We start from the raw sequence: 12,998 nt of genomic DNA on the forward strand, positions 1-12,998 counted from the left end.
CAGCACTCCAGGTGCTGGACACCCCCTTACTAGTTTTCACAAACTTGTATCCAGTATAGTACTTTGTAGAAATGTGCAAACAAGGCCTCTGGCCCTGAGCTGGGCTTCACAGAGAGGTCTACATAAGGTACCAACTAGGCTCCCTGGTAACAGCTGTCAGGGGGAGGAGAGAGAGGGGACAAGAAGCTCTCCCTTCTCAGGTGTGGTCCTTGAAGTGTTAACTTGTCCAGAACAGCGACAGAAAAAGCTGCTTTTCTGTGAACTTCTGCAGACTGTGAACTTCTGAGCTCCTCCCCTTACATGCTGGGTCTAAAACTCTGAAACTCCCTGAACTTGGGGTTCAGGGGATTGATTGATTACAGCAAAAGCTGTGCCCTCTGAGCCTGGCTGCAGCCAAATACAAATGTTTCCTGCTGTCCTCGGTGCCCTGCCTCATCTGTCCCTACAATAACCCCACAGGAGTGAACACTGGCTCCAGAAGCTTCCTTCCTTCCTTCCTTCCTTCCTTCCTTTCTTTCCTTCCTTCCTTCCTTCCTTCCTTCCTTTCTTTTCTCTCTCTCTCTCTCTCTCTCTCTCTCTCTCTCTCTCTCTCTCTCTCTTTCTCTTTCTTTCTCCTGTCATCCCAGTGCCTTGGGTACTGGGGACGGACCCAGGCACACTTTACCACTGAGCCACGTCCCCAGCCCCTTTTCTTTCTTCTTTTGAGACAGGGTCTTGCTGAGTTTCTTGGAGCTTCACTAAGTTGCTGAGGCTGACTTTGAACTTGTGATGCTCCTGCCCCAGCCTCCTGGGTCACTGGGATTACAAGGCATGTGCCCAGCTCCCAGTCATTTCATTTTTTTAAATGTTTTAATGAGACAGGGCCTCACCAAGTTGCTGAGGCTGGCCTGAAACGTGATCCTCCTGCCTCAGCCTCCTGGGAGCTGAGATTGTAGGTATGTGCCAGGAAGCCCCACCTTGCCTGACCCTCTTAACCCACTTTCCTTCCCTCACTAGTGAACTACCAGGGTTGAATCTCCACACATTTCCTTTACAGTGCCCACTTTCTTAGGATTTTTGGTGTGGTGCTGGGATGGCACCCAGGGCCTTGTCCAGGCCTGGGGAGCTTCACCACTGACATGCACCCAGCCCCCCAGGATTCCCTCCAGACTCCTGCATCTCCCCCACTCCATCAGATCATCAATTGTCTGTGTGGTTACTGCTGCATCCTCATGCCCAGCCAGAACCTGGCACAAAGTTGGCACTTGCTGAATACATGCAGGGACACCTACTGTCATTCAGGTTGGCTTCCATGGCAGTGGGGGCATTCCCAGGGATACAGCTCATTGCTGGAGATCCTCTATCCCTCCAGAGCCCCCTTCAGCATTCCCCTCCAAGGCCCAGAGGGGGACAGGCTGGTAGGTGGGGTGCTGCCTTCAGCATACCTCAGCAAGGCCAAGAAGATGCTTATGGAACCTTCTTCAGTGGGAAAATTATGTAACCTGGGAGATGTGATGTGCATGAAAGTGTTCTTCCCCACTTATTTATTTCTCCCTGCTCTTTTTATATGAAAGAGCGGAGGTATCATTAACATGGAAGGAAATGCCACAAACAGGAGGGTTGGTGGGTCTCTTCAGGGAGGGGCGGTGGTATAAAATGATGAACTCCACAGCAGATGGGCCTGGCTCTGGGCTGCCTGTGCTTGGAAAGGTGACTCCACGCTGGGACAGAGACAGAGAGCCACCTCTGTCCCCCAGAGAATAGTACTGAGAGATGAGGAAAGACAGAGGCAGACCGAGACCTCAAAGGGTCCCAGAAACAGAAGAAAATATAGAGTCAGAGAATCTCCAGAGCAGTCAGGGAGACCTCCCTGGCCATGAACGCCTCTGGAGGCTGGTGTTTGAAGGACATCCTGCCACCCACGCTCCAAACCCTTCCACCCCCCCCCCCAGCTCCCCTGGGGAAACTGAGGCGAGGAGTTGGGAATCTTTCCGAAGTCACCCAGCCCCATCCTGGACAAGAATCAGTTCAGACAGCTCCATTTTTATTACATATCCAGAGTTTTAAATAAATACACCTTCCACCAGGCGTCTCCCAGGCAGAGACCCCAATAAGTTAATAATAAATACAGTCATAAATACAGCGGGAGGGCGGGAGGGAGGCAGCGGGAGTGAGTTGACGGTCAAGACCTGCGGGCCCCCTCCACAGGCGGGACCACTGGGGCCACTTCCATTGCGCAGGCGCTGGACTAAGTGAGGCCGGGGCTGCTCATGCGCAGTGGCAGGCTTTGGCCTGGAGGTCGTCGTAGGTCCTGAGCGAGACGCCGCGGTCGGTCTTGTGCATGAGGACTACGAGGTCGTAGCTGGAGGGCACACAGCACGGGGCGGGCACCGCGTCCGGCCTCAGGCCGTGCAGACGCGCTTTGATCTGCGCATGCGTGTTGGCCGCTTGGTAGTGGCTGGGGCACTCGCCGACGCACACGCTCACCTGCAGCTCACGCGGCGACAGCACCCAATCAGTCCAGCCCAAGTCCTCCAGCGTCGCTCGGACTGTCTGCAGGCGACAGCAACGCCCGGGCCCGAGCGGGCAGCCGTCTGAGCCTCGTGCACGCGCGCTGCGGGGCCCCCTGGCGGCTCGTGCCCGCAAATGCAGTTCCAGCTGAGGCCCGGCGGAGGGCGACAGTGCCAGTGGCAGGTCCGCAGGCGGCGACAGTCGCAAATGTAGCGTGGGTGCCCGGGATCCTCTGAGGCTGAGCTGACGCTTCAGCGGCCGCGTCACGTCCCACGACTTCGTCTGTGTCGGGGACAGCCGGAGCAGGGCCCGGTGCACGCGGTAGGCCTCCGGGAGACCCTCTGTCAGCGAGGCCCGGGAGAGGCGCAGGTGCAGGTGGCCGTCGGAGCCGAGTCGCACTGGGAAAAAAAGAGATCAGAGAGTTGGTCACCCTACTGTGCGCGAGGAAAAGGGGTTACCATCCTGCCAACACACCAAGCAGCACCCCACCACAGGGCCTTTGCACAGCTTCTTCCCGGGAATCTCAGCGTGGCTGTGCCCCATCCCTTTAGGCCACCTAAATAACAACCATCTTGTTTTATTTCGTGGCAAGTACTTCATCTTCCCTAGAATCTCAGTCCCTCTTGGCTTGGTTGCCACCGTGCCGGGCACACAGTGTACACAGTAAACATTTGAAGGAATGAATGTATATCCAATAATCGGTGAATCTGAGATTCGAATCTTGGCCTGCTTCCTTCTCATTGAAGAAGAAAAAAAATCATTTATTTATTTATTTATTGGGGTTGGGTGTTACTGTGTCGCCCAGGCTAGCCTTGACCTCCTGGGCTCAAGTGATCCTCCTGCCTCAGCCTCCCAAGGAGCTAGGACTACAGGCACAGACCACTGAGCTAAGCTCAAAAATACCTCACAGGAGGTCTGACCTGATTCTACAAACCAAGGAGTGAGGAGCACCAAGCCCCCCACATTCCAGATGACTTGGTCCGGAAAACACAGTCCCCCAGGGTGGTGCAAGTGTGGAGGGTCTGCGGAGACCCGTCTGAAAGCCTGCAACCCAGCTCTAGGCTCAGCGAGGGCTAGAGATTTACCAGGAGTCACACAGCAGGGCAAGGATTGGGGGCGTGTGGGGAAGTGCCCTTCTCTGCCAGACCCCTGCTTCCACCCCTCCTGGGTCCCAGCGGCGCCCCCTGGAGCCTCTGTGGAGGGTGCGCAGAGGGAGAACCTCCCTCCCCTGTTGGGGCGCCTGCCCCGCGACTCCAACATCTTGATGAGGGATTGCGTCAGATTCCGATCCGGCTCCTGCAGGTTCTGCTCGTCGCTGGCCGCCTCGCTGCTCCCTCATCCCTCCTCCTGGACCTCTGGGCAGGGGCAGGACCAGCCTCCCCACCGGGTCCCCGAGCTACCCAGGCCCTGTGCGCATTCGGGGGACCCCTGGCATCTCTGAGCCTGGTTTGCACATCTGCGGCCCCTGACTGAGGTCCCACCCGGGGCGAGCCTGGCCCCGGCCCGTTGCAAACAGGTGGCGGCCACCTTCCCCGTCGGACTCCGGAGGGGACAGAGAGTTCCCACCCACCCATTTCAGAGGCGGGAAAACTGGCGCCTCGAGGCGGGGCCTGGGCCCGTGGACAGTCAGACACGGGGGAGCCCCGGGGTCGCCAGGGCCACTCACGTTCTGGGCTGAGGATTCGCACGGCGGGGGCGGGGCCGGGCGCGGCGTCGCGCGAGCTCTGCTGTCCCCGGAGCCTGGCCCGCAGGTCCTCGTAGCGCATCCTCAACTCCCGGGACCAGGGATCGGGCTCGGCCTCGGGGTGGGTGTCCGATGGCCCCGGGAGGCCGGGTCGGCGCTGCTCGGCCAGGGACACCGCGTCGCCCGACGGCGGCCACGAGATCACCAGGAGCAGCAGCAGCAGCAGCAGCATCTGCGGTCGGGGCGGAGGCGCGGGTCCCCGCCGGGGCCGGCGGGGCCGCGCTGTCGGGGCCGTCGCTGAGGCTCGGGCTCCGGGCCGGGGCATGGCCGGCTGCTCGCTGCGCTCCAAGACTTGACAGCGACGTTGAACAGCGGCCTTTATAGTCCCGGACTTTGTCCGCCCCGCCTGCCGCCCCGCCTGCCCCTGTGCGGACACTGCGGTGGCCTCCGCTGGGCGGGGAGTCCCCGGGCCTCCGGGAGGTGCTGGGGGACAGAGTCTCCGGGACAAGCCCGGGCTCCTCCCGGAGCAGGGACAGGATCCCAGCCGGGGGGTTGTTGGAACATGATTTTGTGCAAAGACAGCGACTGTGGGAAATTGCAGGCAGGAGCCAAGAGGTGGCCTTCCCCCAGGGGGACCCCCGCGCGCCCCTCTCCTTGGGATCAAAGACTGAAGAGGGTGAAAAACAAAGGAAGCCGAGGGGCAAGGTCAAAGCTGGGAAGGGCAAGTTCAGGCTTCACTGTCCCCACCAGGAAAACGGCCTTTCTCTGAGGAGGTGGCCAGACGAGGTGTCAAGGACAGCTAGGGACCTAGTCAGTGCACAATAAACTGCTATTCCCGTGACTCAGCCTCCTCTGGAGAACTCCTACTCCCTCTTCAAAACCCTGTTCCAGAAACCCCTCCTCCAGGGACCTGCCTCTGACCTGCCCTTGGCCACTCAGTGGTGCTGATCCGCCTGCTCCCCTCCTCCACTGTCCCTAGCGCTGTCACCTTTGGGGACAGGAGTGCATCTTCTCTCCAGTGCTGCAGTCTCCTGGTTGGTCCCAAAACAGAGGCAGCAGGAAACTGGAGTCCTAAGGTGTGGGGGTCCGGGGCTGCTGTCAGTCAGGCCCAGTCACCGGACATGGAGGGCGGGGATGCCCAGGAGCGCCCTGCCCCCTGCTCAGGACTCCTGGCCCCAGACACCACCCCTGTGGCTGCTTCCAGCTTCCCAGGCACAGAAAGGCTGGGCCTGTGCCCGCGTGTACCCACTGCCCACCTCTCGCTGCGTGTGCCCAGACAAGCCTCCAGCCCCACCCTGGAGGTCGAAGGTCAGCAACAGCCTCTGTCCCATGGAGTCACCACTGTGCTGTGGCGGGGGAGAGGTCCCCCGTGAGACACTCTGGGCATATAATAGGTGCTCAGGAAACGTGCCTCTCAGTTCCATCCTGACTGCTTGGTTGGGAGGAGGAGCCTCTGGCCTTGCCTCCCACCCACGTGGTACATATAGTAGGCGCTCAATGAAGGGTGCCACAGGGATGAGGCTGAAAGCTGGCAAGCTACGAGGTCACTCCCCCACACGTGGCCTGTCAGGAGAGATGAGTAATCCTGATGCGTGTGGCCTTGAGCAGGTCAGGAGGGTCACCGAGACCCAGGCCTGTTCTGGGGTGGCATTGGGGCAAAGGAGACACTGCCCAAGTCGGCAGCTTTTCAAGTTCAATAGCGGAGATGGGATGGCCGTGGTCATGGGACTCCCAGCTGGGCCGCGTCCAGACACCCTCTTGTTCCACAGAGAGATGCAGGAGAGGACAACACAGGGATGGAGACTGCGGAGAGGATCAAAGGAAACGCAGAGGACACCAGGTGCATAATAAGTGCTCAATAACTGGGTGTTACTACAGCTACTCAGCCGCGCGGGAGAACTCCTACTCCTTCTTCAAAACCCTGATCCAACCCCCTCCTGCAGGGAGCAGCCCCCACCCTACCTTCGCCAGCTGAGCAGTGCTCATCCTCTGCCAGGGCTGACCTCCCACCTGGGACTCCGTCCCTGGCTCCTGCTCCCCCGTACTGGGGCCCCTTGAGGGCAGGAATGCATCTTCTCTGTGCTCCAATCTCTTGGCCGGGCCCAGAATGGAGGTGGCAGGGAATTGAGGAGCTGGGATGTCACAGCGGGGAGGGCTGGTGTCAGTCAGGTCCAGCCATCAGATGTGGAGGCCAGGGGTGCCAAGGAGCACCTCCCCCACCTTCTTTCCATGCTCAGGGCTCCTGGCCCCCCACACTGCCCAAGGCCTCTTCCAGCTGTGTGTGGGCCGCCGTGCCAGGCCATGACGAGGAGTGTGTCTGGGGGTGACAGGTGTGAGCTGCCAAGCAGCTCCGGGGCTCCCTGAGTCCCCAGGACTCCCAGGGCCTGCAGGCCTCCCCTCCCCAGCACACACCTCTTGCCGAGTGGGCTCCTGCCTGGCACCCAAGGCGGGCACCAGCCTGTCCTGTGGGGTTACCCCTGGACCATGGCAGGGTTCTAGATGTCCCCCATGTGATGCTCTGAGTACATAGTAGGTGCTCAGTAAATGCACCTGCTCACACCCGTCCATTCTATCCAGTCTGTGGCCGAGTGGAGAGTGGGTCAGGTGAATCTTGTTTTTCAAACAAAGGCTCCTGGGGGTAAGGGGCCCAAGCCCAGGACAGGCCAGGGGTCATGGAGTCCGTCAGACTGCCTGGGTCCCCAGAGCACAGAAGGGAGAGGGCTGGGTTGGGGTTCTCGAGGCAGCTTCCTGTCACCCCAGGGCTGCCCTAGAAGGCTATTTCTCTCTGCCTCCCAATTATGAAGCACCATGAAAAATCAACTCAACATCCACCACTTTAAAGTTTACCACTCACTGGGTGTGGTGAGGACCTCAGGAGGCTGAGGCAGGAGGATCGCAGAGTTTGAGGCCAGATTTTTCATGTGCTGGGGATTAAACCCAGGGACCCGTCTACCACAGAGCCAAGTCCCCAGCCCTTTCTATTGTTTTAGTTTGAGACAGGGTCTTGCTAAGTAGCCAGGCTGGCCTCAAACTTGTGACCCTCCTACCTCAGCCTCCCGAGTGGTCAAATAAAATTTTCACAAGGACAGAGGGGTGGCTCAGTGGTAGAGCATTTGCCTGGCATGTGCCAGGCCCCGGCCGGGTTCAGTTCCCAGAACCGCAGAGTGATAAACAAATAATAAATAAATACATAAAACGTCTGAGGCTGGCTGGGGCTGGGGCTCAGTGGTGGAGCGCTTGCCCGGCACGCGTGAGGCACTGGGTCTGACTCTCAGCACCACATATGAATAAATCAAATAAAGGTCCATCAACAACTAAAAAGTATTTTTAAAATGTCCGATGCAGTGGCCTTTAGCACATTCATCGTGTAGTATAAGCATTGCCTTAAATCTTCCAGAACATTCCATCACCAGCCCCTGGAGCTGCTGGCCTATTTTCTGTCCCTGTGGCCGCGGGTTCTGGACCGTTCATGTCAAGGAGGTGGCCCACTGGTGGCCTTTGCCTCTGGCCTTTGCGCTGAGCGTCGTGGTTTGGGGCTCGAGTTGTGGCAGGTGTGGGCGCTGCGGCCCGGGCACCACGCCTGGATGGCGCACTCACCCTGGGCGGACATTAGGCTCTTGCATGCACTTTGTGGCTCTGGGCCGCTGCAAGTGCGTGAGCACCAAGATTCATGCCCCTGCGTTCGGTTCCTTTGGGTTTGTGTCCAGAGGTAGAATTGCTGAGTCTTGTGATGATGATGCTTAAGGTGTTTTTGGAGGCTGCTGGGCAGGGACCCCGGGGTCTCCACAGGCTAAGCACATGCTCTTCCCCGGGCTCCGCCCCAGCCCACACCTGGAGAGTGTCCGCACCTCCACCTGCTTTAAAAGTTTCATCAACATGAGTTACATAAGCGGGGCGCAGAGGCTCAAGCCTGTCATCCCAGCATCTCGGGAGGCTGAGGCAGGAGGATCCTGAGTTCAAAGCCAGCCTCAGCAACAGTGAGGCGCTAAGCAACTCAGTGAGACCCTGTCTTTAAATAAAATGCAAAATAGGGCTGGGATGTGGCTCAGTGGTCGAGGGCCCCTGAGTTCCATCCCCAGAAATCCCCCCTTCAAAAAAAGATGAGTTACATAAAACCAAAAGGATCAATCTGAGGTGTTTAGTTCAATGACATTTTTATAAATGGTGTCTCCATGAGACTTCTCGGGGATGAAGTTCCAGAACATTCTTCCTGGCCCCAGGGAACACCTCCCTAACATCACCCTCCCGACCTCTAGATAACATGGATGCCTTTGCCCATTTCCCACCGTGACCTGAACAGAAGCAGCTGCAATCTCCTCTCCCGTCTGGGGCCCTTCACTCAGCCCATGTTCATGAGCGATGGCGTTTTGGGGTCTCTCTGTTTGGGTTCATCCTTTTCCCTTGTTATGTAATATTCCACGGCACATGCCCAGAGTGGAGCTGCCAGGTCGGGAATGGGCGTCTGTCACTTTAAGAGTGGGGTTAGTAAATAGCTCACTTCATTCATGGAATTTCCCCAAGGGGCATAAAAGCCCTGAGTCCCCTGGAGAAGGGCCACCTGTCAGGTTTCCGCTTCACCAAGCTCCAGAGCGGTGGCTGGGCCGACTCCCCAAATTCTGTAAACGATGACCTCATTCGTGGCCATTCCCGTGGCCCAGCTGCACGGGGCGCAGGCAGCCAGCCAGGGGTGACCTCAGTCCTGGGGACCCTGACTTCCTCGGGAACAGCGGCCACTGTCCCCGGGGGGTGCAGGAGGTGGAGGTCAACTGCGGGGCCGGGTCAGGTGGCTCCTCTGCCTGGTGGGCCCCCGGCCCGCACAGGCTCTCGGTCACGGGTCCCCATGTCACATCGTTGCCAGGGAAACCACGAGCCTCCCGCTGAACGGGACGAGCCAGACTGTTTCCAAAGTCCAGCGAGTCCCAGGGGGACAGGGTGGACGGCTGTCCTGTCGCTCGCTATGACCTCCCTGGGGGTCGGCGTGTGCCTGGGTCCTGAGGAGTCCCCACCGCTGGCTCTGGGTGGCACCCTGGCTCAGCCTGCGTTGCCGGGCCGATCTGGGGACCATTACTAAGGACTCCCAAGCCAGTGGCCTCCCCCTGGAGAGGGACAGCTCTGAGCTCGCAGGCCCTCCGCGAGCCGCCATCCAACACCAGGAGCCCTCATCACCTGTCCTGGGCCGTGGTGTCTTAGCCTCAGCCACGTCTGGAGCCAGTCAGGCTCAGGCCGGTGGCGGGGACAGAAGGGCCCTGCCGCCACTTGCTCCTCTCAAGCCCCAGCCCCAGGGCCCTCCCGCCCCCTCCTGTCCCCTCTCCCCCAGCTCCTCCAGGCTGACAGTTCCTCCTGCCATCTGCCCCTGCCCCCCCACACCAGGGCCTTCTCAGTGACCTTGACGTCCACTCCACGGATGAGACACTAGGACCAAGGTCCCAGGCTGGGAGGCAGCGGGGCTGGGTGGGAACCCCGCAGGCAGCCCCAGCTCACCCCACCCCCAGGCCTGTGGGGTACGGGCAGAGGGAGCCCCAGGACGGGGCTGGAGACGGGAGACCCAGGTTCAGGGCCCCACTCTGTGGCGCCCGGGCTGTGTGATGGGAGCAGGAGCTGGGCCTTTCTGTGCCAGCTTCGTCGACATTCTGAGCTGTCCCAGGTCATACCTCAGGACCAAGGGCTCCTTCTGCTTGCTCACAGGTGCTCTGAAGAGACACGTTCGTTCATTCAGTGGATCAAGCCACAAGTCTTCCTTAAATCCCCGTGAACAAGGCTTCCAGGCCAAAGAAAGAAAGGGAGAAGCATGGAGGGAGAAGAGGGAAGGGAGCAGGTGGAGGGGCACAGCAGGTGCAAAGGCCCTGAGGCGGGAGCTTCTCAGGCAGCTCTAGGCACTGGATTGGCCAAGGGCCTGGAAAGCCGACCCCGGGGACCAAGAGGATATTGACATCAGGTGGCTGGCTTCTCAGCTGGGACCTGGGCCAAGTCATGCACATCCCAGAATATTTTCTTTGTCAAAGGTGGCTTCCTCCCCTAGACAGATTTATCTGGATTTCCTGAAGTTAGATTGAAAGTCATGAGCATGTACATGAGCCCCCCAAAAGTGCTGGGTTGATGGCAAGAGTGACATTTGTCTATTTATTTATTCAGTGGTGCTGCGGATGGAACCCAGGGCCTCCTGCATGCTAGGCAAGCTGAGCTGCATCCCCAGTCCCTTCATTTTTTATTTTGAGATAGAGTCTTGAGAAGTTGCTGAGGCTGGCCTCCAATTTAGATCCTCCTGCCTCAGCCTCCGGATGACAGGTGTGCACCATGGTGCCTGGCTACAATTGTCTTAAATATGCTCAAAGAACTCAAGGAAAACGTAAGAAAAGAACTAAAGGAAGTCAGGGAAGGTAAACTTACAGAAGGACCCATCCACGTGTGTTTCTGAGGAGCAGCCCGTTCACAAAACACGAACAGAGAGGTGCAGCGCACGCTCAGCTTCCCTCCACCCACAGGGACCACACAAGGAAGCGAGGCCCAGAGGCGTGGCTCAGCGCGGGCTGCTTGCCCAGCAGGAGCAGGACCCCAGGCCCAGGCCCAGCGCTACAAGAGAGAGAGAGAGAGAGAGAGAGAGAGAGAGAGAGAGGAAAAGAAGTCCAAACGCCCGGCACATGGAGTGGGGCCACGGTAAGCCAGGGCGCATCTGAGGACAGACAGACAGACACATAGGACCTGGGTGATGCAGCCACAGGCCGAGGGAGGCCAAGGATGGCCAGCAGCCACCAGAAGCCAGGAGAGCGGTGGCCTGGGACAGACTCTCCCTCGGCGCCCGCAGAGGGACCCAGCATGGCCCCCACCCTGACTGAGCTTTTGGCCTCCGTGGAGGAGGCTGAAGCCGTGGAGGATCTGTTTCTGTTGTGCTGTTTTTTATTCATCTATTTCGTGGCGCTGGGATGGAGCCCGGGCCTAGCACACCCTAGATGCGTGCTGACCACCGATAACCCTGGTCCTTCCTGTCGTTGAAGTCCCCGTTTGGCTGTCCCCCCACCCCCCAGTGGGCCTGGTGTGACATCCCTGGGGCCTTCAGATGTCCAGGAAACTCCAGGGTCCGCTGCACGGAAGTCCCTTCTCTCAGTCCCTAATTCATTGACTTATTTTGGCTCCGGGAACTGAATCCAGGAGCTTGACTGCTGGGCACAGCCCGCCCTCCCTGAGCTGCTGAGGCCGGCTCCGAACTCGCCATCCTCCGGCCTCAGCCTCCCGAGCTGCGGGGATGACAGGCGTGCGGCTCCGTGGTTATCTTTTTGGTTTCTTTATTGACATCCAAACATTCGAAGTTGTGGTCGCGTCTCGGAGCCTCCAGGTTTTCACCTTGTCGCGGTCAAGGGCGGTCAAGGGCGGTGGCAACTCACCAGGCTGTTAAGGGAGTGAAGGGTTGGCTTCCCCCAGGTGTGACCTCCCTTCCCTTCTGGGTCTCTGCCAGGTCCCCTTAGGGTGTCCAGTGAGGGGGGACAGATGGCGACAGCTGAGCATGACTCAGCAGGTCTGGGCCGTGGGGGAGAAGTGGTCAGTCAGCCCTGGGACCGGCTGTGTGGGTTCCTGCCTGGGGGTGGGGCGCAGGGCAGCCGGAGCCCAACAGGAAGTGGGTCACCTCGGGATCCAGCTCGAGGCCCCACGTGCCTCCCGCCGGAACCCAGCAGCTGGGCCACCTCCATCTCCCTCCTGCGCTCCCCGCACCCCACATCCTGCTTGGTACCCTTTCGCCTCTGTCCTAATGCGATTCACTGTGTGCATTTATGGAGCACCAGCTGGATGCCAGGCCCTGACCGAGCTTGGATCCAAAGCCCTACCAGGTGGGTGCAGGGATCAGCTTCATGTCACAAGGAAAAACTGAGGCCCTCAGGGCACAGCCCAGGCTGGGTCACTGGCACAGAGCCGGTTATCCCTGTGACAAGTTCCTAGAGAAACTGCATCCGCGACAAGGTCCTGCAGATGGCCTGCCCTTGGCCAGCGGGAACGTGGAGACGGCGGAGAGGAGGAAGGTTGTAGGCCAAGTGCAAGTTCGCGGGGCGACATTAGTCCTTTAACAGCCCTTTACCTCCTTTACCAGCTGCTTCCCTGGACTTCTGCGTCTGGCCTCCCCTTCTCCTGACCAGTAAGTCAACTTCCGTGAAAAAGTCTCTAAGGGAGGCAGCGCTCTGGCCTCCACCAGCCGCGAACCTCAGAGGCCCAGAAGGATCTCTGCCCGTCGCCCCCCGAGCCCCCCACACCCCGGCCACCAGACTTGGTAAATGTACCTGTGACTAGGAGATCCACGGACCCTCTTCAACAGTGGGCCACACCATTCAGCCTACCCTGAATCCATTTCCCAGACCACGGTCGCTCACATTTGCTCCAAAACAAACTATTTTATTGGAAAATGTTTTTTCACGTCCTAGCTATTATTTTTATTTATTATTTTGCGTGGTGCTGAGGACGGGCCCAGGGCCTCCGTGCTGGCTGAGCGCTCTGCCACCGGAACATTTTCTTATGTCCTGTGAGAGCACCCTTGTTCCTTTCGGCCTGCACCCTGCTCTCTCTGTCCCTCGGTGTTTTTAGTCTAAACAAGATGCCCAGGGAGTTTCGTGTCTCTTGCTCTCTGCTCCCCGCCTCTCCCTCTCCTGTCTCTGTCCCCCATGGGCACTGCACACTGGGGGTGGCAGGGTGACCCTCCCATTTCCGGGACATGGACATGTCTGGGCAGGTCCCGGCTCCAGTCCCTGACGGGAAGGAAAGCACCTGAAGGGGGAGGGGGGAGGGGGAGGGCTCCCCAGGGTCCAGGGCCCGACTTTGCCCCTCGGCTCCCTCTGGGCCTGTG

General features: G+C 59.2%; 1 protein-coding gene across 1 annotated transcript; it reads right to left on the minus strand.

Moving 5' to 3' along the window:
* Positions 1–2,006: 2,006 nt before the first annotated feature.
* Gdf15 (growth differentiation factor 15) lies at positions 2,007–4,513 on the minus strand. The gene is made up of 2 exons (XM_046436830.1): positions 4,157–4,513; positions 2,007–2,888 (listed from the first exon to the last, which is right to left on the minus strand). The coding sequence occupies exons 1-2, from the start codon at positions 4,497–4,499 to the stop codon at positions 2,248–2,250; spliced, it is 984 nt and encodes a 327-aa protein (XP_046292786.1). The 5' UTR covers positions 4,500–4,513; the 3' UTR covers positions 2,007–2,247.
* Between the last annotated feature and the right edge of the window lie 8,485 nt (positions 4,514–12,998).

Source organism: Marmota monax, unplaced genomic scaffold (assembly GCF_021218885.2).
Source record: "Marmota monax isolate L192 unplaced genomic scaffold, Marmota_monax_Labrador192_F-V1.1 WCK01_AAM20220418_F8-fsc00021, whole genome shotgun sequence".
In the NCBI taxonomy this organism is placed as follows: Eukaryota; Metazoa; Chordata; class Mammalia; order Rodentia; family Sciuridae; genus Marmota; species Marmota monax.